This window comes from Pleuronectes platessa, chromosome 18 (assembly GCF_947347685.1).
Source record: "Pleuronectes platessa chromosome 18, fPlePla1.1, whole genome shotgun sequence".
NCBI lineage: Eukaryota > Metazoa > Chordata > Actinopteri > Pleuronectiformes > Pleuronectidae > Pleuronectes > Pleuronectes platessa.
Genome location: NC_070643.1, coordinates 22,478,274 through 22,504,688, shown reverse-complemented (window position 1 = coordinate 22,504,688; position 26,415 = coordinate 22,478,274). Strand labels below are relative to the sequence as shown.

At 45.8% G+C, this 26,415-nt stretch overlaps 4 protein-coding genes across 4 annotated transcripts; all 4 read left to right on the top strand.

Annotated features, from left to right (window-relative positions):
* The first annotated feature begins 938 nt into the window (after positions 1-938).
* On the top strand, positions 939-4,249 carry LOC128461468 (LIM/homeobox protein Lhx9-like). The gene is made up of 6 exons (XM_053446392.1): positions 939-1,064; positions 1,789-1,991; positions 2,085-2,193; positions 2,283-2,418; positions 2,653-2,885; positions 3,857-4,249. Exons 1-6 carry the CDS (start codon positions 939-941, stop codon positions 4,247-4,249), a joined length of 1,200 nt encoding a protein of 399 aa, XP_053302367.1.
* A 2,813-nt stretch (positions 4,250-7,062) lies between these two features.
* On the top strand, positions 7,063-7,530 carry qrfp (pyroglutamylated RFamide peptide; the record flags this gene model as incomplete). Its single annotated transcript, XM_053446013.1, has 1 exon — positions 7,063-7,530. A coding segment is annotated over exon 1 (468 nt), but the record flags the coding sequence as incomplete, so codon positions are not given.
* A 618-nt stretch (positions 7,531-8,148) lies between these two features.
* Positions 8,149-16,150, top strand: LOC128461203 (H-2 class I histocompatibility antigen, L-D alpha chain). Its single transcript, XM_053446012.1, has 9 exons — positions 8,149-8,357; positions 9,161-9,433; positions 10,259-10,546; positions 10,643-10,927; positions 11,414-11,539; positions 12,637-12,681; positions 13,205-13,264; positions 13,411-13,455; positions 14,075-16,150. Exons 1-9 carry the CDS (start codon positions 8,273-8,275, stop codon positions 14,128-14,130), a joined length of 1,263 nt encoding a protein of 420 aa, XP_053301987.1. The 5' UTR covers positions 8,149-8,272; the 3' UTR covers positions 14,131-16,150.
* Positions 16,151-17,407: 1,257 nt separating this feature from the next.
* LOC128461940 (zinc fingers and homeoboxes protein 1) lies at positions 17,408-25,068 on the top strand. The gene is made up of 8 exons (XM_053447132.1): positions 17,408-17,585; positions 18,252-18,712; positions 19,064-19,687; positions 20,023-20,149; positions 20,434-21,630; positions 21,720-21,845; positions 22,163-22,638; positions 23,293-25,068. Exons 2-7 carry the CDS (start codon positions 18,351-18,353, stop codon positions 22,628-22,630), a joined length of 2,904 nt encoding a protein of 967 aa, XP_053303107.1. The 5' UTR covers positions 17,408-17,585; positions 18,252-18,350; the 3' UTR covers positions 22,631-22,638; positions 23,293-25,068.
* Positions 25,069-26,415: the final 1,347 nt, after the last annotated feature.

Below are 26,415 nucleotides of genomic sequence, written 5' to 3'. Positions count from 1 at the left end.
GATCCCCCCCCCCCCCCCGGGACTTTTCAAACCGTGTGTGTGCGTTGTTTTAATTGGTCCCCAGGGTGCACCCCCATCCCCCCACTCACCAGGCGGCCAATCAGATCAGTTCTTACCTGCGTCCTGAGTCACCTGGGCCTCTTGTTTACAGGTGTGTGTGTGTGTGTGTGTGTGTGTGTGTGTGTGTGTGTGTGTGTGTGTGTGTGTGTGTGTGTCAGTGATGCTGGGTGGTTGAAGAGGTGGAAACTGATCCTAAACAGCCGGAGACAGGAGGCGGCAGAGACACCTGGGACAGGTGAGTGGACGTCTGTCCAGGAGCAGGAGAGGAACCAGGGAGACGTCCCTCTGTCAGCAGGAAGAAGGAAAGTTTTTCAAGAGCTGAAGAAAACATTTCCAGTTTTAAAGAGATGAGACGTTTGAGGGATTCACACTGAAAAACATCCACCAGAGGACAAACACGACAGGTATGATTTATGATGATTATTATTATATTATTATCATTATTATTACTACTTTTATTATTATTCATCTTCTTAACCAAACTCAAAGATCATCAGTTTACAATAACATGAACTTTCCAGAAGAGAATAGAACCTAATAAAATAACTAATGATCAGTTTCATTATTGATAATTTTACTGCACTTTCTAATCCAGTGGATGAAAAGACACTGAGTTGTTGTAAGATTTTCTTTAGTTTATGGTTTGTGTTATTTACTTATTTACAGGACGAAACAAAAATAGAAATAATAATATTTTTACAGATTTGAAGAAACTATTGGATGTTCCTGAGTCGTCGAGGTATTAAACTACTTTTCACTCAATATAACCTTGTTTGTTTATGAATGTAGAATTAGATGAGTCTGTTTTTAGCGCTCTAACGAGGCCTGTGATTCCGGAGAGGACTGATAATTACCCCCTCCACCTCCTCGGGACAATCATGATGTCGCCAGACGCCCGGGCCCTGGAGGACCTGCTGTTCGGCCGTGACCTTGGAGACGAGGCGGAGGGGTCGGAGCCGGGCGGCGGCCCAGTGGGGGGGGGGGAGAGTGCTGCTGCTGACGAGGTGAGCATGAACACAACAGGAGGATGTCTGGTGGTCCCTGTCCTGTGCCGCGCTCACCGTCTGCATCCTCAGCTTTCACATCTTCTTAAATCACTTAGACTCTATTAATGTCTCTAAATATACTAAATATATACAATCAACAGCAACAAAGAAAACACACAATCTTATCCACCAAAAAATTAAACATATAACAACACATCTACACATTAAATATTAATGAATACATTGACACCATATATAATGATGTAGGTTACATATTATTCACCAGCGTTCTGAACACTCAGTTTTGTACAGAGAGGTTTTGCTGAGTCACAGTTAGAGAGTTTATCTACAACGTTCAGCAGGAAACATTAAAACATGAAGGATCATGATCAGTTTGGTGGATTTGTTCCAGCAGCAGCTCCTCTGGGTCAGGAAGCAGAGGATCATGGGTAATCTCCAGAGGGACGACACAGGCAACACATTGAGACTCTTTGTTGTTCTACACATGAAAACCTTCATGTCACTCAGAGACCAACAGAGTTAATGTCCATGTGTGGCTGCAGGGGGCGCTGCTGCTCAGTAACTGTAACTCAGTGTGGATTTAAAGGTTTTGGGGAAGTGAGGACTCTTATCACAAAGTCTGAATTATTTTTAATCCCTTTTAAAGATTCTCATGATAACATTCCAGGAGAAACTGTAATTTGTGTCTTGTTTCTATTTGTTGAATTTGAATCTGTCTCAGGCTCCGACAGCGGTTTCCATCCAGGAGCCAATGACGTGCTCCGGCTGTGGCGAGCAGGTGTGCGACCGCTTCTTCCTATTGGCTGCGAGCCGGGTGTGGCACGGCACCTGCCTCCGCTGCAGCCAGTGTCAGTGCGAGCTGCAGACACACCCCTCGCTGTACTGGAGAGACGGGGACATCTACTGCCAGCAGGACTACAGCAGGTTCCCACAGACCATCACCACAACGTCACACACACAATGGTAGCGTCCGCACACATCCACCCACTGACTCCTCCTCTTCCTCTCTGTCGTCAGGAGGTTTGGCGGCGGTCAGTGTGCTCGCTGCTTCCAGCCAATCCCAGCGTCCGCCCTGGTCATGAGGTCTGGGGAGCTGACCTTCCACCCTCAGTGCTTCTCCTGCCAGGTCCGTGGAGGTTTCCTCACCAGGTCACGGTGAAGTTGTGTGTCCCAGTGGAGTCGAGTCAGACGTGTCATTGAGCGTGTGTTTTGCAGGAGTGTGATGTCACACTGATGCCAGGCAACCTGTACTGTGTCCAGGGCCAGAGCCTCTACTGTCAATCACACTATCATGGGGACGGGACGGGGGACATGTCCCACAATGCTCAGCTCAGACTTCATCTGAAAGACGGTGAGGGTGGAAAACCACAGACTCTCCACTTCCTCCCATCGCACTCGAGTCTGTGCTGAGAGACTCTCACGATAACTTCTATGTACTGCAGTCGGCCACCAGGGGGAGATAAAGATGCTTCGGCTTTCATCTTGTGATCTGTCATGTCGGCCATCTTTATTTATAGATTAAAAAAATCGGAGCTAACACTATGTGTGTGTGTTTGTGTGTGTGTAGGTGTGAGTGAGACAACAGCTCAGAACCAGGTCTCAGGTGAGGGGGAGGAGTCTGTCAGCAGTTCAGAGCCCCGGTTGGACGACAGGGTGTCAGGTGGACGCACTCGCCGGCGGACCAAGCGAATCAGGACGTGTTTCCGCAGCGAGCAGCTCCGAGCCCTGGAGTCGTATTTTGCCCAGAAGCACAACCCTGATGGAAAAGACTGGACGTGTCTCGCACACAAGACGGGCCTCCCCAAGAGAGTCCTGCAGGTGAGACAAGGTCTTCAGGTAAACACAGGTTGGAGTTGTCAGCTCCTCTTGGACAGAAGTTAAAGATCATAACACAAAGCACAAGATAATCAAAAGTCCACAAACCAAAAACCAAAAGAGTCTTTCAAGACCTTTTGCTCTTTCCTCTGAGCTCGGGCCCCCCGGTGGGCGGCGGCCATCTTCTGACTCCTCCTTCATTTGGCCCTCAAGAGCTTTCATTCCTCCACTGTTCATCTACAATATCCAGCTTTTAGCTTTTCACCTTTATTTCTATCAAAGGAAATGAAAAGTTCCAACAATGTGATCACAGCAACATGAAGCTGGAGACAAGCCGCCGAAACCGACCAGAGAAGAAGAACACGTCTGTGTTTACCTCTGGTTTCCACTCTTAGCTATCGGCCATGTTTTAGTTTGAAAACTCTGATGTCACAACCGAAAGCTTATTTAGATGATGATGATGAGCTCATCATGAAACGACATCATTATAATATTACAGTTCTCTCTCTCTCTCTGGTCTCTCTCTCCCTCTGGTCTCTCTGGTCTCTCTGGTCTCTCTCTCTTTCTCCCCCCCCCCCCCTCTCTCTCTCTCTCTGGTCTCTCTCTCTTGTCTCTCTCTCTCTCTCTCTCTCTCTGGTCTCTCTCTCCCTCTGGTCTCTCTGGTCTCTCTGGTCTCTCTCTCTTTCTCCCCCCCCCCTCTCTCTCTCTCTCTGGTCTCTCTCTCTGTTGTCTCTCTATCTCTCTCTCTCTCTCTGGTCTCTCTCTCTGGTCTCTCTCTCTCTCTGGTCTCTCTCTCTTGTCTCTCTCTCTCTCTGGTCTCTCTCTCTTGTCTCTCTCTCTCTCTCTCTCTCTCTGGTCTCTCTCTCTTGTCTCTCTCTCTCTCTCTCTCTCTCTGGTCTCTCTCTCCCTCTGGTCTCTCTGGTCTCTCTGGTCTCTCTCTCTTTCTCCCCCCCCCCTCTCTCTCTCTCTCTCAGGTGTGGTTTCAAAATGCCCGGGCCAAGCTGCGGCGCTCTCTGACCTCGGACGACTCTCAGGTCAACTCCCCCTCCGCCCCCCAGAGAGCAGCCATCTCCCTGGTGACCAGCTCGCCCCCCCCCCAGGCCTGCTCCCCACTCGACCAATCAAGGCCCTTCCTCCCCAGCACCATCGACCAGCTGCAGCTGTCTCTCCTCACCGCCCCCCTCTGCGGCCTACCGCCGAGCCCGACTGCCGATCAGACTCGCCCGCTGCAAAACCCCGCCTTCTTCCTGGACTACGATTCCCAGAGTGCACTGGGGTGTGTCTCTTCTCTGGAGGCCTGCGAGGACTTTGCGGAGGCGGGAGGAGGAGCCGGAGATCCCGATCATTCTTTCAGTCGTCACTACTGAATCGTCTCCTTCATTTACTTTGTTTGATTAGAGACGGGTTCTAATCATCAGATCTCAACACCATTAGCGTGGAGGAGCACCAGTAGGACATGTTGTGTTAGCATTAGCAGTAAATTAATCCAGAATTCAGTTTAGAAACAATAAAACCAGATTATTCTTCCTGTTTCTTCCTCCTGTTAACGTCTGTGCTCTGAGTCTGACCTCCAATAAAAACCGTCACACGAGTCCCATGTGTTCTTTTGTTCTGTTCGAGATCAAATGGAGCAGTGAAGATTCTCTCACTTCCTGACAAGAGACAGCAGTTTACTCCATCCAGACCGAAGAAGCTTCAGGAACAAGGACAATTTCATCTTTGGATCAACGAGCTGAGAAATGATACCGATCGCTAAAAAAGATGAATTATCCTGGATACAAACGCGGCCATCTTGTGGTGGTGACCTCATCTGGAGCCAGAGTCTGTGCAGTAGTGATCGTGGCGTGGAGGCGTGGCATCAAGGCCCCGCCCATACCACCGCTTGGCCAATCCTAGGTCGGTCTCAGCTGATAATCATGGCTTCTTTTATGATATAGATCCTTATGGTTTCAAAGAAAAAGTCAAATTTCTCTGTCGGTCATCTTGGTTTACTGTAACTCCCTGATAATGGCTGTTCTGATAATTGATTCATTGCAGAGGTATTTTTTACTCTTTCCAAGTATAATCTTGATGATGAAGATGTACTGGAACCCTCTGCTAACAGGTTGGAGGTGGGGTTTATGAGCTATCCTGCAGCCTGCCACCAGGTGGCGATAGAAATGACTTCACAGTCTGACCTTGTGTGAATGTGGATTTTCAGGATTTAAGTGATAAACATGTTCGAGCGCTTCTTTAACAGGTGAAAATAAAAGGATTTCCAAAGGTCAGATTGTGGATTTAAGTTTGCCTGAAGGCAGAAGTCGATGCAGACTCATCTTCCTCACGTAGCAGGCGACAATGGGAGTTCGGCCTCAATGGGTTTGAGGTTGTTGACATTCTTTCAGCTCAGACGACCTTCATGACGACCACGACACAAACTGCCCTCGTCTTCCTGTTTCCTCGACTTCTCTCCTCGGAAGCATCTTAATTATTGGCAGCTGACTCTTTGTGAATTGTGTCCCAATCAAGCAGCAATAATTGCAGCGACCCACTGAAGAGGCCTGAGGTTTCTCAGCTGAAAGAATGAAGGTTAGAACCTTTGTGTGCGTCAGAGGGGGGGGGGGCAATGGGTAACCACGGCAGCCATGACACGAGGGCGGCGCTCGACGAGATGAGGGCGCTTCGTTTTTTTAAAAGGTTTCGAGATGAGAGAAGTTCGAGAAGATACAGAAGAGGACTCGAGGTGAGAGATGAAGACGAGTTTTTCTCCCTCATCTTCTTCACTGACGCTCAAACATGTAAGTTCCTGATTTTACCTTTAATTGTTCTTTCTACAATTTTGTGTGTAACAAACTAAAAGAAAATAAATATACAAATACAACAATTACTTTTATCCATTGATTTGTGTTTATTTATTTGTGTATTTATTTACTAATTCTCGCTCTGAACTTACCAAGAACTTTAAATATTTTTTAAATATGTTTGTTATGTTTTTCAACTTTTTCTCTAATGTTTTTGCTCTGATGCTTGAATAGTTTCTTATTGTTTCCATTCAATTTTAAATTTTTACTTCAGGCATCATCTAAATAAAGATAATTATTATTTTAACTCTAAATTACAAACCTGTTGCTCATATAAAACTAAGTGGACTCTAAAGTGCATTTTATGAATATTTATATAATTTTGATATGAATATAATTTCCTCACCAAATGGAACCGGATGTGACTTGAACAGTCATATTTATGTATTTAAACTTTTTGGAGCTCATCGTCTATGAAACACAGAGCGGCTTCTTGTCCTTTACTTTATTTTTCTCTGTTTTATTTATGCAGATGTTGATAATTCTTCTGATATATTTACATTTTATGTCTTTATGATTATGTGATTTAGTTTTGTTGCCACGGCAGCTTCTTATTTGTTGTCCTGAGGAAGCTCCAGTGACCCGGAGCTTATATATATATTATTTTCACTTTATCTATTTGTCTGAATTAGGAAAGAAAGTCATAGAAAATGTTGTAGGATGATTTTCAACTTGAGAAAAAGTTCAGCTACAGAACAAATATGAATTGTTTTTGTAGATTTGTAAGAATGATAATTATGTTTTGCTGGTTTTGAATTCAAGATGAAATCATGGTTGAAATGAACTCAATCATGGAGCCATCACACTTGAACTCATTCAGTCGATGTAAACGCAGTGAAATCCTGTTGTTGTTGTTGTTGTTGTTGATTGTGTTGGTTTTATCTTTTCCCGCCCCGGGACAACAGATGAAATGAGCTTAGCGCTAACTCTGCTAAGGAGCTGTGCAAATAGACAAATATATAATGATAATAAAGCTAACTTCATACAGAAGTTATAAAGTTCCTCACGAGAATAACATCAGCAAAACAAAACATCGAAGGTACAAATCAAATGATAGGAAATCGGAATATTGATCATTTCAAAGGGACAACTGGTGAAGAATTGAAGAGTTTCTCTTTTGAGGCATTCTTGAGATATTACGTTCACAAGAATATATAGCGTTCACAAGAAGGTGAGGTCATGTGACCTTGACCTTTTTATCTGTGAACATTAAAATCCAATCAGTTTATTTTTTAGTCCAAATTTGAAAGAATTATGTCAGAGAGTTTTTGAGATATTTCGTTAACGAGAACGGGACGAACGGACGGTGGAATGAAATAACCTGTTGGTTCTGTTTTCAGATGAGACCATCTTTCCATCTCGGGGCCTCTCAGCTCACCCTCCTCTTCCTCACCCTGCTCTGCCCCGTCCCATGGACGGCGTGGTCGTGCCCCCTCTCCTTCGCAGACACAATGGACGGATCTGATCTGGAGTCTGTGCTGCAGCACCAGGCGGCTCTGGACCAGCTCGTCGCCCCTCAGCTCGTCCACCAAGCGCTGCTGGAGCCCGGGCAGGAGGCCGAGGAGGCCGGATCCTGGGAGGAGGAGGCGCTGCTGAGAGCCCAGAGAGGAGACCTGATGGCCCGGCCGCTGCCCCCCTTCCCTGAAGGTCACTCTCTGGAGAACTACCACTACCAGGACGGAGGAGAAGGGGAGGAAGGGGGGAAGAGGAACGAAGCTCTGACCTCCATCATCGGGGGGCTCCAGGCTGTCAACCGGGAGAAGGGGGGCTTCGGTTTCCGCTTCGGGAGGAAAAGATGGACTGACCGGGGATGGAGGGATGAGGGGAGGGGGAGCTCAGAGGAGGACAAGAGGAACTGATGGTGTTTTTTATGGAAAAGAAATATAAAAGAAAGGAAAAAATACACAAATCAGAGTGCCTTTAAAATGAGGAAGAAAAATAAACCACAATAAAGCACCTTTAATTTTACATTTTAGATCAAAGCTACACAGAAAAGATAAAAGACACAACTGAAGTAACATAAGAGTAATTTTGTGATGGAGTCAGGAAATAAAAGAAAAGATAGATATTTATTTAATAATGGACGAATGTACAGAAAGAAAACGAGTCCTTATCCGTCTCCAGCTTCTCCATGTAAATGTCACAGATATTTGGTCACATCCAAAGTTTAACGGTGTAATAATAAATGTACATAGATATAAATTGGAAGTAGAACTTTACTTTGTAAATGTGTTGATTGTCGGCTTGAAATGAAAAAGAGAAAATAAAAAAACTCTCAACACACGTTCGATTCCTTCTGTTCCTCTCACACAAAACACCGACTGTAAAACAAAGATGGATGAGCGTTACATTCTATTTTGAGTCACAATAATGTCACGTGACGTAGCGCAGCGGGGACTTTCCGAGCCGCCCCTGAACGCACCAGTCAGCGCTTCCTGGTTGGCGCACAGACTGTAGAGAGAGAGAGGCTGACGGAGGCGGAAGAGACGCGACGCAGAAAGAAAAGTGACAAACGGAGGAAAAGAGGAGGAAAAGAAGAAGAAGAAGAAGATGGAGACCAAGATGAAGGCTCGTCCCGACCTGCTCTTCATCTCGCTCCTCTCCCTCCTCGCCCTGTTTCCCGCGGGACTCGCTGGTAAGTTGAGTTTCTAAAATCGAAAGTAAAACGCGGACAGTTGTGACGCACTTAGAAAAACACGATTCCTCGAGTTGATCCGTTTAATGAACGAAGGAAGAATCTTTGTTCTCCGGTTTGTCAACGTGTTTTTATCAGTTTCACGTCAAACGGACAGAATTTACCTACTCGTGTTTACAACGACTCATCAGACTGTGAATACACATGATGGCACGCCCCCTGGTGGCCGGCTGCACTAGAGCTCATCAACCTGCTCCGTGTTAGCAGATGGGACACGGGCTGAGCTTGAGTTAAATGAATGTTCTCATCACACTTGGTAGCGTCCTCAGATGAATGATGGGGTTTCACCGATGGTTCACAAAACTTTATTAACAACTCGCGTCACGCTGTGAACACACCGGAAGAACGAGAATGAGCCCTTTATATTTATATACTGTAAATCCAAGTACTTTATATTTACATCTGGAAATGTACAGTATTCACTCTACGGAGGCAGCCATGCTACAGAAGCCCAGACTGGACAAACACCTTTTGAGTTTTATGACGTCTGAAGGCTTCCTGTCACATTTATTATTTACACTTTACTGGGACTTAGTGTTTCTGAGCCTGTCAGGATCCTGTCCATGGACGACTCTGATCTGATTGGTCAGTAGCTGGTAATATACCCTGGTAACAAGTCACCTCCACAGCCACAGGTTCTGCTTCCTCGTTCAGAACGCGTCCGTTTCAATTCACCTAGAAATGATCTGGTTCTGTGTTTGTATAAGAAATGAAAGTAAAGGTTTGTCCCATGTGGTTTGTAGAGAAGCATTCCCTCACGTACATCTACACGGCCTTCTCCAAACCGACCTCGCTTCCTGGGATCCACGAGTTCACAGCCATGGGTCTGGTGGACAACACGATGATCGACTACTTCGACTCTGACCTCAAACGGAAAGTTCCCAAGCAGCCGTGGATGAAGGAGAAAATGGACAAGAACTACTGGGAGAAGGGGACCCAGTCCCGCCTGAGCAAGCAGACCTGGTTCCGTGTGAACATCGAAATCCTGATCGAGAGAATGCGACAGGACAAAAATGGTACGATTCATCCGCACATTTTAAATTCATCATCAATGATGTTGATATTGAAGAAATAAAGCTGACACGTTAAGAGGACTGATCTTTATGATTGGGTGGAATTTGGTGCAGGTCCCATTCTAGTTGTTATCAGTTAAAGCTTTTATAAATAAATGCACCAGCTAGAATATCAGCTCTTATTTGTTTAAATCAACACTGAGCAACTTTTCCACCTGAAACCAGCAGCTTGGTTAAAGTGAGTCTGATGTGTGAGTGTGAACATGAGAAAGTTTCCTCCTTCTCTCCCTGAGCGTCTGTTCTCTCTGCTGAGTGGGTTCCATCTCCTGAGAGAACAACTGACTGAGAGTCACAGTCACAACCAGCTGCATCTGAAGAGAGAAGCTGAACTGAGATCAGTTAAAAACACTCTGAGGTTATTAAAAACCAGAGTTTATCTCCAAGATTCAGCAGGAAACTGTTAAAACATGAAGAATTCTGATCAGAGTTTGTTACAGCAGCAGCTCTTCAGGTTCAGGAAGCAGAGGATCATGGGTAATATCCAGTGTTCAGGTGTGTTTCAGTTCAGTTGGTTTTCGACACATGAAACCACTTCATCGCTCGGACAGACACCAACAGAGTTTATCACCTTGTGTGGCTGCAGGGGGCGCTGTTGCTCAGTAAAAGTTAGATTTTTGCAGAATTTATTGAAGCTGTTTTCATGAGATGAATCAATGTTCGTTGTGTGACATCACATTTGTAATCTGAGCCAGCTCATCGTCTTCTCTGGCTTTGTGTTGATCTATTTCTGTGTATTCAGTTGTGTTGTTCCTCCGTCCTCCCTGTTAGAGACCCACATCCTTCAGTGGATGCACGGCTGTGAGAGCAACACGGAGAACGGCGAGGTGAAGTTCTTGGAAGGCAAAGACACGTACAGCTACGATGGAGCGGCCTTCCTGCATTTCGACGATAAGGACGGACTCTGGGTCAGCTCCAGTAACGCGGCGAAAGACACCAAGAGGAAGTGGGACGAAGTCCAGACCCTGAAAGACTACACCAAAGGCTACCTGGAGAAAGAGTGTCTGTCCTGGTTGAACCAGTTCGTGGAACATGGACTGAAGCAATATAAAGCAGCTCGTGAGAAAGATTTCTGTATTTTTGTCAGTGAGCTGAAGCGTGTCGCTGCATCTTCTCCCTCTGAACATGAACTCACTTCCGATTCTCTCTCCCCAGCTCCACCTGAGATGTTCATGTTTGCAAAGAAGTCCCACACGGACAGCAACGTGATCCTGACGTGCCTGGCCAGCGGGTTCGTCCAGAAAGACGCCAAGCTGCAGATGAAAAGGAACGGCTGTGTTCTGAATGAAGTGGACGGAGTGGAGAGCTCCAAAGTTCGACCCAACAACGACGACACCTACCAGGCGAGACAGAGTGTGGAGATCTTCAAGACGGACGAGTCTGAATACATCTGTGAGATCATTCATGAGGGATCTGGTTTGAGAGTCCAGAACACCTGGGGTAAGAAACTGTTTCTCTTGCATAAGAATAACTTGTGTGTTTGTGCATCGGAGTTCTGAGATGTTTCCACAATTCAGAGGTGAAAGTAACTCAGGGGAAATGCTTCAAATCATCAAAGAAGAAAAACACAAAAGTTGAATATGCAGCCTCCTAATAAAATGTGTGCAGCCTGTCAGAGTGAGTCCATGTGAGGAAGCAGCAGGACAATGTGTGGACGTGTTGATGAGGTTTCTAACACGTGACAGTTTGATCATAATCAGCATTTTAAGCTTAGATTTGGTGTTTTTACCGATAAACTGTTGAAAATGTGAAGGTAATTTCAGTTTGACACTTTCTGACGGTGAGTGCACTCGACACAGAGCAACATTATCAACGAGCACAAATATAATTGTTCTGCCTCTGCGCCGGCACCAGTGACGGTTAAGTTGAACCTAGCATGTAGAAATGAGGATGTTGAATATAACGTGAATGTTTCCTGTGTTTTAGATCACAAACTTCCTGCCGAGGATTCTAGACTCATCATCATTGCTGTGGGTGTTGTTTCACTGGTCCTCGTCATTGGGATCACTCTGGGTGGAATCATATGGTGCTTACGTAAAAAAGGCAAATTTGGTAAGTGGAATATACACTCAGTGGAAACAGTAGGTACAGACAAGCCTGTTATATATATATACTATGTTTGTAATGAATTTTAAACTAAGACAAGACAAGAGCAATGAGAAGCATCAACTTCCACGCACAGTGGATCCATGTGTGTTATCAGTGAGGTGCATGAACCACGGCCTCTAACGTCTGCTGCACACCAGATGATCTGGTCACATGATAGCTGTGTGGATTCAGTCTACGACACCAGTTCTGCTTAGATATGAATCCAATCTTCAGAGCAGTAGAGCTGGAAATCATTTTCTATCAATGTTTCTATCAGGTACAAAGGTCTGTTATCATTTTATTATGGGCTTTAGAGATAATGTTAAATAGCAGTCCTGTCAATCATTACATCTCTAATCCTTAAAACTGAACGTTCACTCTGCTCCGTCTCACTGACCAATAGAGGCTGCATCCAGTCTTCTGTTTCTGTCCAATACAATATCTTCAGTGTCTTAAACCTATGAATAACAAAACCCAAAGTCAAAGCACGAGGAGCTGCTCATTAACTGAAGGATTAGTAATGAATGTGTGTTGGAACCTTCAGTTGTTAATTCATGGGTTGATGTTTACTCACAGTTTCCGGTAAACAAAGAAATCGAATGTAACAAAAGACTTTTTAATCATGTGGATGTGAAATGGATCATTGGCTGCTCACTGTGTTCACGTGTGTCCTCGTCTACTGAACGTGAACTGGTTCATCCTGTTAGGTTGCGTGTTTGAGTCCCTTTGTTCCTGAACAACCAGTCCCCAGCAGCAGAGAGTTGGTTGTGACTGTTCCTTCTGAGCACTGAGCTTCACAGACACATTGGAATAGTTATGTTTCTGTGGCTCAATGAGTTTGTGTGTTAACTTTGTTTTCATGCACACCACTCGACACAAAGGATGACAGTAAGTCAGTAACTCTATGTTTACTCTATGTAAACATAGAGTTTTAAAGTGGAACACTAAATCTTCAGGTTTATTATTGTTGATTCTCTTGATCAACAACGGTGTATAAAGAGGATTTATCTGCACTTATCCAGACGTTCAGTCCTAAATACATTTTCTCTTGTGACGGTCAGGTTCTCTCAGCTCGGGATCAACCTCGAGTGGCTCTTCTGTCCAAGGTAAGAATCTGTGTCTTGTTCATGAAAATTTATTTTTATTACTATGATCACAACTGGATCCCAGAAATTCTTTGTCCAGACGAATGTTTTAGCTCCAGATCAGAAATAACCGGAGGTTATTCAGATTTTTCCGACATCCTCACTGAAAACACACAGGACCGTTCAGACGCTCTGATTCAACAGCTGCTGACAAAGAGAAGGACAGAAAGACTTGTAGTAATGAATTCATGAATAAATGACAGACTTCATCTAGATGAAAATGAGAAATAAAAGTTTAGATATATTTATGTACATTAGGGCTGAGTATCTGATTTCTAAAATCAGTTGGATTCTGACTCAGAATGTTTAGACATGGAATGGTTATTGTATTAAGTTTGATCTCATCAGGAGTCTGAGGTCGTTTGAGTCCCCGGCAGCAGAGAGTTGGTTGTGACTGGTCCTTCTGAGCACTGAGCTTCACAGACACATCGGAATAGTTTTGTTTCTGTGGTTCAATGAGTTTTTGTGTTAACTTTGTTTTCAGTCGCAGCTCCATCAAAGCCATCAGCACCAGAGATGAAGCTACTCAATGCAAAGGAGGACGGTAAATATACAGAGTTTTAAAGTGGAACATTAAATCTTCAGGTTTATTATTGTTGATTCTCTTGATCAACAACGGTGTATAAAGAGGATTTATCTTCACTTATCTAGATGTTCAGTCCTAAATACATTTTCTCTTGTGACGGTCAGGTTCTCTCAGCTCGGGATCAACCTCTGGTGGCTCTTCTGACGGAGGTAAGAATCTTTGTATATAGAATCTGTACGTGAAAATGTATTTTCATTACTATGATCACAACTGGATCCCAGAAATTCTTTGTCCAGACGAATGTTTTTGGTCCAGATCAGAAATAATGTCCGTCCTCAGTGACGCCTGAAAACACACAGGACCGTTCAGACGCTCTGATTCAACAGCTGCTGACAAAGACAAGGACAGAAAGACTTGTAGTTCATATCCATGTTGTGTTCTGGATCAGGAAGTACTCTCCTGGCTCAGTGGATACCAAGCACAAAGCTGAGGATAATGTATTTAGAACTGAAATGTGTCCATGTGGACGAAGCCTGAAGGTGTGAAACTCAAAATGAAGCTTCAAGTTGGAAAACAAGCTGGAAGCTTGAATTTGTATTAATTTATTAGGACATGTGTTTTTCTTCCTCCTCCCCAGTTAAAGGAGTTGAATCACTGAAAACTAAATTCTTTAAACTGAGTTACTGAAATACTCTGCTTTGTCATTTTATATTTAAAACCCCAAATGTTTATTTCTGTTCCATTAAATACAGTACAGACAAATAGCAAATCTGTTATGTCAGTATTTGTACATCGTAAAGAAGTAACATGTCTGTTTATCGTCTGCAGGCGGAACCGGAGAATCCAAGAACCCCTCCGAAACCAATGTGCTCCTGGATCCGTGAGATGGTCAATAAACCTAGACTTAATGATAATAATAATAATCATAATCATAATCATAACTTTTATTCATATATAACTATATGTGTTTTGACCATGTGAAGAAAAGACAGAAAAATCTGAATAACCTGCTTGTAGATCACATTGTGGAACATAACAGAAAATATATCAAACAGCTCTGACCTCATCCATTCATAAACGCTGTCCTGGGCTGACCTGGTGTCCCCCCCCCCCCTAACCACCCCACATCAGAAAGGCCCCTAGACTGCCCCCCTACTGCTGTCACTCAAAAAGCCCCCCCCCCCCCCCCCCCCAGTATACCTGATTTCTGTCTTTTTCATGGTTTTAACTAGATATTGATTGTTTCATTCAGATCAGATGAATTAAATTGAAAAACAAAGTGTGGCTAACAGGATACAAATCTGTAAAATTAGAATAAATATGAATTCATTAATTTTAAAAACTATAAAAAAGTAAACATAATAATAGTATTATCTAATACTAGAGAGGAGACTTTGTTGTCGGCCATGTTTGAAGGTGAGTCTTCAGTTGAGATGAAGTAATAATAATAAATAAATGGTCAGTCGAAGCATCGATGCTAAAACTGCGATGATTTGACGAGACCTGTACGTAGTTCATCGTCTGTCGCTGAACTCGGAGGAGTTGCAGTTGAGCGACTGAGTGGAAGTTGAAGCAGGTGAAAAGAGAAACGTGATGAGTTAAAAGTATGTATATGTAAAATCAATAACTTGTTCTGTGAGGTAGAAATTAAGTTTGTGTCTGATGTTGGAAGTTAATTCTTAAATCAACACTATGTAACTTACTGAGCAGCAGCGCCCCCTGCAGCCACGCCAGCTGATTCATTCTGTCTGGCTCCGGGTGGTTCTTTGGTTCAGTGGTGTTGGTTTGATGTCAGCAGTGAAGAGAAGAGGACCGAGGATCGAACCTTGTGGAACTCCTTTTCTAATCATCTGCATCTTTGAATCACTAGAAGCTACTGTCGGTTCTATCAGGTCTGTGGGTTAGAGACCGTTCTCTCTATTCACAGTGAGTGACGAAGTCTCTACCTTGAAACTGATGCATAGTGTTGATTTAATTTAATTAAACTTAATAGTGTGCGAGCTTGTCTGGTAAAAGACGTCCGAGTTTTTCTTTTAAAACCTAAATTTTTACTGGAATTATGAGAAACTAGGAATCGAATCGATGTGAAAACAGATCATTGGATAAAAGAAAACGTGAACAGGAGCATTTGCACCTTAACTCTATTTAATCTGCTCATTGGATTAAATATTATGTTTGATTCCTGTTGTTATATAACTTGTGCGAAACCAGTTTTAAGTTGTAATTAAAAAGAATGAAATGTACTTTGATTTTGTTCAAACTGAGCGATGAAATCCTTCAGAACAAATCAGGTCATATATTTTTATAACTCATCAGGTGTAACCAGGAGTCTTTTTAGTGTAAAACACAGACTCGTCCCTGTGTATTCTATTGAGTCCATTTAAAGGATCTTTGTTTTTTAATGCTGAGCTCACACTGGATTTTATGATTTCATTGTAGAACATTATTTTTCTTGCTGGTGCTTAGTTTGCCTGTTATTGATTTACAATCAGTTATTCTTTATTAAGTACTTTGAACTCTCTATGTTTAGGAATTAATTTTAGTGTTTTAATCCGACTTAAGGAATATCATTGTAATAAACCTTGAATTGTGTGTGAAATGGGTTAGGGGTTATTCTGTGTTATCGAGGGTTAGGGGTTATTCTGTGTTATCGAGGGTTAGGGGTTATTCTGTGTTATCGAGGGTTAGGGGTTAAATGTATCTGCTCAGTGTTAATGTACGATCACGCAACATATTTGATATTTGCATTTTCTCTTTTAAAAGTTTGCTTGACTTTAAGTCTCCAATATATCACAGTTGATCAATGCCAAAGTTATTGATGTTAATTTAAGACACAGTTTCTCATGTTTTCTTTGTGATTGTGTCTTTTTGTTAAAATCAAATAATTAAAGCAATTGAATCATTTCTGCATTGTGTGTTTGTTCTTGTGAAATCAATGTGTCGAGATGTATATTGTCTTTAAAGATGTAACTGATCCGATCACTATTTATTTAAAATGTAGCTACCTAAATATATATATATATTTATGTACAGTACAGTATACATGTACTTCACTGTCTCAGTACACGTTGTACATGTACTTTACTGTCAGTACAGTGTACTTGTACCTCATGTGTCAGTACACAGTGTACATGTTCTTTACTGTCAGTACAGTGTACATGTACTTCACTGTCTCAGTACACAGTGTACATGTACTTTACTGTCAGTACAGTGTACATGTACTTCACTGTCTCAGTACACACTGTACATGTCATTTACTGTCAGTACAGTGTAGTTGTACTTCACTGTCTCAGTACACAGTGTACATGTACTTTACTGTCAGTACAGTCTACATGTACTTCACTGTCTCAGTACACAGTGTACATGTACTTTAGGACAGAACACATTCCCGTCGTCTGTCTATGACGTAATGACGCACGCGAACCTTCTGCTGTGACACTGACGTAAGAAAAAAAAACAATAAACGTGTCAAGCTGACGTAAGTAGAGGGACTAATGTTTCCGCTTTACAGGGATACCTTCAAAATAAACGTCTTGGCATAGTTGAGCATACAAACATGCTGATAGTAATTTTAAAGAGCGGCTTCATTTAGAAAAGCAGCCAGAGTCAAAACTGGTAAAATATAAATACATTTAAATAAATCTAAATAAAGAGAAGCGGTAAAAATAAAGATAATGAACAAGTAAAACCTGTTTGAGAATGAGATCATAAATAAACAGAGTTTCTGGCTCCAAATCACAAAATGTACATTTAATATCATCAGAAATTTAAAATAACGTTTCATGATAAATATAGAATGAAAATAGCAAAATATCTTTGGTTTTTACATTGATGTTTCATGTTTTATTTGTTATATTATTGTAAATAAGGAAACAATGTATTGTTATGGTTATTATTTCATTGGTTTTACTTTTCATTATTATCATTAATGCGTTAGTTTTATGTATGTTTCAGCTTTTTTCCACATTTAAAATATTGATGCTTTTATTTTGAAATACGCAGACCGGTGGTCGCTCTCTTGGAGCAGAAGAATAAAAATGGCCGCCGTCAGGTCGCTGGAAGCGTCGGAGTCTTTTTTATTAAACTGTCTGTTTCACTAACGACGCGACGGACGATGCGGGTCCTGGTGACGCTCGCTGGCAGCGGAGCTAACGGGCGGTAGTCGGGCGCTTCCCCGGCCGTGAGAGCGGCTCAGCGTGCGGCTGCAGCCGATGGGCTCCTCGGTGTATTTGGGTAAAAAAGACGGAAGACTGCGCGTCAACAGAGCGAAGCGGCGATGCTAACATGCTAACCTGCTAACTGGTCCAAGCAACATGTCGAACCGGAGCCGATTGGCCAGGTAAACACACACCGGGCCGCCGGGGGAGGCTCCGCGGGTCAGCGGAGGGTCCGAGGCGGCGTCACACCCGCCTCACGCCCGCGTCCTCCGGGGAACGAACCCGTTACACATCAAGTTAGCTAATGTTAGCTAGCTGCTGTCCACTTTCTCTTTATATCTGTGTGTGTGTGTGTGTGTGTGTCTGTGTGTGTGTGTGTGTGTGTGTGTCTGTGTGTGTGTGTCTGTGTGTGTGCGTCTGTGTGTGTCTGTGTGTGTCTGTGTGTGTGTGTCTGTCTGTGTGTCTGTCTGTGTGTGTGTCTGTGTATGTGTCTGTGTGTGTGTCTGTGTGTGTGTCTGTGTGTGTGTGTGTGTGTGGGGGGGGGGGGGGGTTAATAGCAGCAGATAAAGTGTCATATTCAAGTCGTGTGTCTCTATGATGAGATGAGTGAGCTGGTCCTGGTTCTCATGGTGCCCCCCCCCCCCCCCCCCTCCTCTCCACTGACCGATGAGGATATGATCTATTTCTGTTTATTTCTTTAATAAATTAGTTTTGTGTCAGTTACAGTCAGAGGCCCCCCCCACCCCCTCCACTTCCTCCTATTCTCCTCAACCGATCCAAAACACCTCAGATATAATTCACTCTATTTTTCTCCCTGTTGAGTTAATCTTCCACTTTTTCTTCTTCAGGAAATAGAAAACAGACGTTTCGCCTGACGAGCTCCTGATGGAGACGCCACCGGACGCCGTCCAGTGAGACCGACAGAAGAGAACCCTCTGAACCTCAGGATGGCGAGCAGGAGGAAGTCCACCACCCCCTGCATGGTTCCTCCCAGAGAGGCCGTGGACTCGGACCAGGAGATGGAGGAAGTCCCGGACGAGACAGACGGGGAAGCGGAGGACAGTAATGGCGTGGGGACCGTGTCCGCGGAGGTTTGCGACCTGTCGGCCGAGCGAGGGGGCGGGGCCGACGTCCAGGTGTCAGACCCCTACCTGGACCTGAACATGGCCGAGGGAGGATACGAGTGTAAATACTGCAGCTTCCAGACGTCGGAGCTGAACCTGTTCACCATGCACGTGGACACGGAGCATCCGGACGTGGTCCTCAACACCTCCTACGTCTGCATGGAGTGTGACTACCACACCAAGAGGTGACCTGGTCCCACACCGGCCTTCTGTCCGGGACTCAAACCAAACTCTGTGAATCCAACCTGTCCTGTAAAGCTTTTATAAATCACTTGAAATCATTTTCACCTGTTTGAGTCAAAAGATTTTGGATTAAATATCGTTGGATTCTGGAAGTTGTTTTGATCAGAGCCCGACTGATATGGATCTGAGTGTAAATCAGTCAAAATGCTGATATATCGTCTAGTATATATGAATATAATTAAATCAGTGAGAAGTGGTTATCAAACCCGTTTACATGTGGAGAGCGGTTTAAATCTGCTTGTCTTCTCTTTATTGATGTCAAAACGTATTTACCCATAATCCTCTCCCTCTAGTTACGACACGCTGCTGGCCCACAATGCCCGGCTGCACCCGGGTGAGGACAACTTCACCCGGACGATGGTGAAGAGGAGCAACGAGACCGTCTTCCAGCAGACGGTCAACGACCTCACCTTCGACGGCAGCTTCGTCAAAGTGGAGGACGACGAGGAGACGTCCCACAAGAGCATCGCCCTCAGCAAGACGCCCATCATGAGAATCAAGAGCCGCCCGGAGCCCAAGAAGTTCACTGCTTCACACAAAATGGCCACGGACGACATCATCAAGGTGGAGAGCGACGAAGAGGACGAGGAGAACAAGGAGCCGCCCACTCTGTCCCCCGCCCCGATGACCCCTGCCGCCGCCCTGACCTCTTGCCTCATCCCCATCTCCTCGCCGCTGCAGGTCCAGGCCGTCCCGCAGAGCATCGTGGTCAGCAGCTCCAACCTGCTGCACTTTAAGAGCAGCTCTGCCGGTGGCGGCGCCGTGCTGCCCCCGGGGACGCTGGCCCAGGTTCTGTCGGCGCTGCAGCAGCAGCACAGCGCTCAGACCCAGACTCAGCTGCTCATCCCCATCAGCAGCATCCCCACCTACAACACGGCCATGGACAACAACGTCCTGCTGGTCAGCGCCTACAACCGGTAACACGCTTATTTAAACTGTACAATATTTAAAAACTACAACTTAATCCTATTCTACCAAAGACACAAGTTTCCCAGACTCAGCTTCAAGTTCACTGGTTCTCACGGAAAACGTTGATCTATAAAACTATGACCTGACTGATGTGGATATTGTTTTGCACTGATATTGGGGAGTAAATCATCTTTGGCTCAGATCAGCAAACAGTCAGAATGAGACTCGGGCAGCAGAGATGTGTAGTTTGTAAAAAGCCTCTCTGGGGTTTCAGGTTTGCTCTCACTGTGTTGACACTGCATGTTAAAACCTGTCCTCTTCATCTCATCTCTAAACGTCCCAGGTTCCCGTACCCGTCCGTCTCTGAGATCATGGGCCTGTCGTCTCAGACCAAGTTCAGTGAGGAGCAGATCAAGGTCTGGTTCTCTGCTCAGAGGCTGAAGCACGGAGTCAGCTGGACGCCGGAGGAGGTCGGTGCTTTACCAGACTTCACCTGTGCACTTTTCACTTTCCTTCAAATGATGCTGTTCTAATGAGCAGGAAAGTCACAAAGTTTCAACTGTAAACTGTAAATGAATAATATGAATCCTTCCAGTGTTTGAGCAGATTATCAAGTGCATTAATGACATCACTATTACCATTATTATTAGGTATGGACAGATATGATAAATGATTCTAAGTTGGTCTGTTCCCACCGGACATTGAGTGGACGTGTGGTGGTGAAGCTCAGATCAGTGACGTCTCCTCTCTGCAGGTGGAGGAGGCGCGGAGGAAGAAGTTCAACGGCACGGTGCAGCCCGGCCCTCAGACCATCACCGTGATCCCCGCCAGCATCTCCGCTGCCACCAACGGGCTGCAGTCCATCTTCCAGACGTGTCAGATCGTGGGACAGCCGGGCCTCATCCTCACTCAGGTGGCCGGCAACGGCAGCAACCTGCCCGCTGCCCCCCCCCTCACCCTGACGGTGGCCGGTGTCCCCGGCAACCAGCCAAAAGCTGCCGAACCACCGGCGTCGGAGTCGAAGACGGAGACGTCGGTGTCCTCGGCCAGTTGTGACGCGGCGGGGACGAAACCGAAGAAGTCGAAGGAGCAGCTGGCCGAGCTGAAGAACAGCTACGGCAGGAGGCAGTTTGCCACGGAGGCGGAGATCTCTCGGCTCATGCAGGTCACCAAACTCTCCAAACGGGCGATCAAGAAGTGGTTCAGCGACACGCGGTACAACCAGAGGAACTCCAAGGATCACCAGGGCGTGCCGCTGGGGGAGGCGGTGCCCGGCAGGGCGGCGTCAGCCGGGGGGGGCAGAGCAGGGAGGAGCAGCAGCGGGAGTCTGAACGACAGCAGCTACAGCGACCACGCCTCCACCACCATCGTTATCGACTCCAGCGACGACGCCAGCGACTCCTCCCCGACCTCCGCCAGCGCCCCGGGCTCCTCCGGTCCACCCAGCGCCCCCCGGGTCAAGTTCCGACACGCCTTCCCTGACTTCACGCCACAGAAGTTCAAGGAGAAGACGCCGGAGCAGCTGCTCCTCCTGGAGGCCAGCTTCCAGGAGCTAGACACGCCCTCGGACGAGGAGCTGAGCCGGCTGCGAGCAGAGACCAAGCTGACGAGGCGCGAGGTCGACGCCTGGTTCACCGAGAGGCGCAAAGTGCCGCCGGCCGCCAAAGATGGCGACAGCGATGGAGACGAAGAGAAGGTTAAACCGGCCTCGGCTCAGGAGAGGCACACGACTCCTCCCGGTGGCAGGAAGCTGGTGAAGAAGACGCCGGAGCAGCTCCACATCCTGAAGAAAGCGTTTGTCCGCACGCAGTGGCCGACGGCCGAGGAGTACGACCAGATGACGGAGGACAGCCGCCTGCCGAGGCCCTACATCGTCAACTGGTTCGGAGACACGCGCTACGCCTGCAAGAACAGCAACCTGAAGTGGTACTACCTCTACCAGAGCGGCAAGGTGTGTTTCCCCACATGGCTCCACCACCTGGTTACTGTACTAACACCTGATTTGGTTCCAACAACAGTTTTGTGTTTTTGAATGAGCAGGAGGACGAGGCTCTGAACGGCGGCGCCAAGAAGAAGCCGAGGAAGCGTTACCGAGGTTGGTCCAGGAGGACGCGCCGGCCGTACCCCTGCAAAGCTTCCCCACAAGGGGGCGCCACCGCCATCAAGGTCTGTGACCACGTTCACCTGAAGCTGCTGCTGAACTTCACAGCTTGTTAACTCCATCAGTTGCTGTGGTTTAAAAGCTTTCAGAGCTTTTCAAGACATAATGCAGTTTTATTTTGGTCTTAGGCTGAGATACATGGGTCTGATATTATAATACAATGCAGTCCCAACAAATCTAGTGACTAGTAAACAAACCCTGTTTGAATCAGAGTTATATCTGAGTGAATATCAGTCGTCTCATTGTTTCTCTGATAAAATACAGAAAACATGAAGTTTGCCTCTGACAGGCTTCTCTGTTGTCTCTCTTGCGCCCCCTGCAGGTGAAGTCCGGCAGAGCGTTTCTGAAGGACTACTTCCTCCGACACCGAGCGCTGAGTGAGAAGGACCTGGACGACCTGGTGACCAAGTCCAGCATGAGCTACGAGCACGTGAGGGACTGGTTCTCCTCCACCGCCAGGCGGGTGGAGGAGGGCAAGGAGCCGTTCAGTGACCAGGAGGCTGAAGAGGAGGAGGCAGAGGGGGAGGAAGGGGAAGGGGAAGAGGAGGAGGACGAGGAAGGGGAAGAGGAGGAGGAGGACGAGGCTGCGAACGCAGAAGAGCACGGATGCAGCGAGGAAGAGATGGAGGTGAAAGAACAAGGAGAGGAGGCCTCAGATGACTACTGCAAGGAGGAAGAAGAGGAGGAGGAGGAAGAGGCAGAGTTGGAGGAGGAGATCCAGGATGAGGAGATCCAGGAGGAAGCAGGAGAAGTCAGCCAATCACAGCCTCAGGCCGAGGAGCAGACATGAGCCTGCAGGTAAAGTCAGACTCGTAAAGAACCAACAGACCAATACTTTTATTATCAATTGATAATTGATAATTTATTCAGTTGAAACCATTCAGACCAAAGAGGGTTTGAGTTTCTGGAAGATTGAAAAATATTTAATATATAAGTTTCCTCCTTCTCTCCCTGAGCGTCTGTTCTCTGTGACTCTGCTGAGTGGGTTCCATCTCCTGAGAGAACAACTGACAGAGTCACAGACACAACCAGCTGAAGAGTGGAGCTGAACTGAGATCAGTTCAAAACACTCACAAGTTATTAAAAACCAGAGTTTATCTCCAACATTCAGCAGGAAACTGTTAAAACATGAAAGATTCTGAACAGAGTTTGTTGGATTTGTTACAAAAAGAAAAAACTGAAGATGAAAACATCTTCTCGTCTCTGGAGATAATTTAATCTGAAGAAGATTCGTTCCTTCTCTATTTGGTTCAGAAGGAATCCCCAGCTGTGCCTGCAGAGGGCGCTGTTTGCTCACTAACAGATAGTGTCTCCTGTTAACCTGAAGTAAAGTCATTAAATCTTCAAATCTGAAGATGATCCTCAAACCAAAGTGACAGTTAAAGATGCAGCAGCTGGAACTTGATGAATCCTCTGTTCTCTTATTGTTCTCTTATTGTTTTCTTTTCACAGAATAAACATCCCCCCCCCCCCCCCAAGAGACTCTGAGAGAGGTCAGTGATTCTCAGCCGGCGGCTCGGGACCCAAAGACGCCGCAGGAAGCTCCGACAGATCACGTGACCCTGATCACACAGATCACGTGACCCTGATCACACAGATCACGTGACCCTGATCACACAGATCACGTGACCCGTCCACTGGATCTTTGGGTCCTGATGAAGCTGAGAAGCACTGAGACACGAGAGGAGCTCAAGGACCTGGTTTGTTTTGAAGCTCTGTGGGGACCAGCTCCAGGTCCAAGAGGCTTCTCACCGAGCGGCGGCGCCACCAGAGGAAGTTCCTGCTCTGCTCTGCTCACAAGCCTTTTACTCTGGTGAGATGACGGGCCTTTGTTTTGGCCTCTACGTCATTTTTCTTAATAAATAAAAAGCGTTTTAAGGTAAACTTTGTATAAAGGATAAAAACATCCAGGACATTTCTGAGGTGAGACCTCGGTGGTTCTGTCGTTGTCCAACATCCTGATCTCAGAGTCTTCGAGAGAAACGGGTTTGAAACCACGACCGTCTGAACCAGTGCCATTCTGTTAATAACTTTAAAAAAAAGTGCTGGAATAAGTTCCACGTTTTAACTTTTATATTTTTTCAAGTGATTTGTTACAAGTCTGATCTTTGATGGAACCTGATTCCGTTGTGCGACTGTTTTTAAGTTCTTGGAGAACCGGGATCATTTCCATGTTGGCAGGTGTTCGGGTCCGTTCACTTTCAAGGACGTCGATTCAAATTTCACCTCCAAACACAAACCTCATAAATCATAAACACGAGATAAAACAGAACTTCTAGAATCCACCGCTAAGCGCCACGGACTGAAATGATCCCACTGAGGAAACGTGAATCACAAACTAAAAGCTTCATGCAACACAACAGAAATTATGTTTATTAAATCTTTGTTTAGATTTTCAGAAAACATTATAATCATGGATTCACGTCCTGGTCTCGGTGGTCGTGAGCTCAGTTCTTCACTTGATCGACTTCAAAGGGATTTGAACCCACACACTGTTTGTATCCTCGTCCAAAAAAGAAATAAAGTTTATAAAGAGAAGCGAAGGAATGTTTGCTCTACTTCAGGAAACTTTACCTCAGAGAGTCGAGAGAACTCAGATTGTGACATTTACACTTTACCACAGTTTATAAAAAATACTGAATGCATGAAAATACCAGGAGGCAATATTATTATTATGTCTTTTCCGATGGCGTTTATTTGTCCTCGCCAAAGTAAGAGGATCACGTGAAAGAGAGAAGAGGAGACGTTCAGTTATCGGAGCCAGTACGGGTGAAACGTGTCAATAACTAATAACAATAACTTTCAGGTTTTCCACAAGAATCACAGACGATATTTTAAGAAACATGAAAACACAAGCACTTGGCTCGGTGCCGAACTTTTTAACTTTTCATACGTGTGGGGGAAAAAGTGGAGAAGGAAGCTTCTCAGCTCCTCCTGTGGATCCGAGCAGGAGGAGCTGAGATCATGTGACCCTCACAGAACAATCAGCGGGGGGGCGGGGGGGGCTGATGAACCAACAACTCAGTTTGTTTTTATCAATATTTCTCCAGACGCGGGATCTTTATGCGAGATGTGTGATTTTCAAAGTTAATTCTTTCTACCCTTTCTATAAATCGCTTTAATAGACAACAGCTGTTAGTAGATAATTTATTTATTATATCTGGTTTTCATGAATATCTTATTTTCTTTTTGTCTGCAAGCAAAATAAATAAAAAGTGAAAAACCTGATTTGATTCAGCTGCTGTTTTTACTTCATTCTTTACAGTGTGTACGATCAGGACACGCTCACGGGGAGGAGCCTCCTCCTCCTGTTCACCTCCTCCCCTTCACCACCTCCTCCCGTTCACCTCCTCCTCCTGCTCACCCCGTTCACCACCTCCTCCCGTTCACCTCCTCCTCCCGTTCACCTCCTCCTCCCGTTCACCACTTCCTCCCATTCACCCCGTTCACCACCTCCTCCCGTTCACTTCTTCCTCCCGCTCACCTCCTCCTCCCTTTCACCCTGTTCACCTCCTCCTCCCGTTCACCTACTCCTCCCTCTCACCCCGTTCACCACCTCCTCCCGTTCACCTCCTCCTCCTGCTCACCCCGTTCACTTCTTCTTCCCGCTCACCTCCTCCTCCCGTTCACCCTGTTCGCCTCCTCCACCCGCTCACCTCCTCCTCCCGTTCACCATCTCCTCCCGTTCACTTCTTCTTCCCGCTCACCTCCTCCTCCCGCTCACCTCCTCCTCCCGTTCACCCCGTTCACCTCCTCCTCCCGTTCACCTCCTCCTCCCGTTCACCCCGTTCACCTCCTCCTCCTGTTCACCTCCTCCCGTTCACCTCTGTGAGCGTGGCTTCAGGAGCCGGCGGTGACCTTTGACCCGTGACGTCACGTTTGTGTTGTTGATTTCATTTTGTTTAATGATTTAGAGGAGAACGTTCTGATTGGAACCAGAACCTGTGGAATCAGCAGTGACCTCGACTCCTCCTCCAGAAATCAAACAGATACAAACGCTGCTCTCTTGTGGTGATCGGTCCCGCCCACACACGATCTTGACCAATCAGGAGTCAGTGTCAGCTGTCAATCATCCTGTCTCATTTCTAATGTCATCAAACATCTGATTGAAACCAAACTGATCAGAAACACTTGAACAAACATCAGAGAGAAGAACTGAACGGAGAGAAACAACGTGTCCCGTCTGCTAACGAGGAGGAGGAGGAGGAGGGGGGGTTTATGATTTATACAGCAGCCAGCCACCAGGGGAGGAGCCCTCATGTCATGTTTGTATTTATGGTTTCTATGATGAGGACATTATTCATCTGTTTGTTGTTGTGATAATTTATTATAACCTCTTGTGATCATAAACACGAAGAAGAACTTTGTGCAGAGAAGATTGAACACACGCTTGTTTCACGTTGTTATTCATCATGTGACCTGAGCCCATCGATGTCGGGGGGGGGGGGGGGGGGGCTCTGGTTCCCACACTGGGCCTCGGTGACCCCTCTGAATCACTGGAGAGATTCAGCTCCGGCCCTGGTGAAATGCCATAGAAACCAGCAGCACCATAGAAACCAGTAGAACCAGTCCAGG

What these genes read in the sequence shown, in the direction of transcription:
- LOC128461940 (XM_053447132.1), top strand. Translation starts at nt 18,351, where the DNA reads ATGGCGAGCAGGAGGAAGTCCACCACCCCCTGCATGGTTCCTCCCAGA. An exon ending in TGTGACTACCACACCAAGAG is followed by an intron (nt 18,713 to 19,063) that starts GTGACCTGGTCC and finishes CTCTCCCTCTAG; the next exon opens with TTACGACACGCTGCTGGCCC. An exon ending in ACCTCTACCAGAGCGGCAAG is followed by an intron (nt 21,631 to 21,719) that starts GTGTGTTTCCCC and finishes TTGAATGAGCAG; the next exon opens with GAGGACGAGGCTCTGAACGG.
- LOC128461203 (XM_053446012.1), top strand. Translation starts at nt 8,273, where the DNA reads ATGGAGACCAAGATGAAGGCTCGTCCCGACCTGCTCTTCATCTCGCTC. An exon ending in GTTTCCCGCGGGACTCGCTG is followed by an intron (nt 8,358 to 9,160) that starts GTAAGTTGAGTT and finishes TGTGGTTTGTAG; the next exon opens with AGAAGCATTCCCTCACGTAC. An exon ending in GAGTGGCTCTTCTGTCCAAG is followed by an intron (nt 12,682 to 13,204) that starts GTAAGAATCTGT and finishes CTTTGTTTTCAG; the next exon opens with TCGCAGCTCCATCAAAGCCA.
- LOC128461468 (XM_053446392.1), top strand. Translation starts at nt 939, where the DNA reads ATGATGTCGCCAGACGCCCGGGCCCTGGAGGACCTGCTGTTCGGCCGT. An exon ending in AGAGTGCTGCTGCTGACGAG is followed by an intron (nt 1,065 to 1,788) that starts GTGAGCATGAAC and finishes AATCTGTCTCAG; the next exon opens with GCTCCGACAGCGGTTTCCAT. An exon ending in CTCAGTGCTTCTCCTGCCAG is followed by an intron (nt 2,194 to 2,282) that starts GTCCGTGGAGGT and finishes TGTGTTTTGCAG; the next exon opens with GAGTGTGATGTCACACTGAT.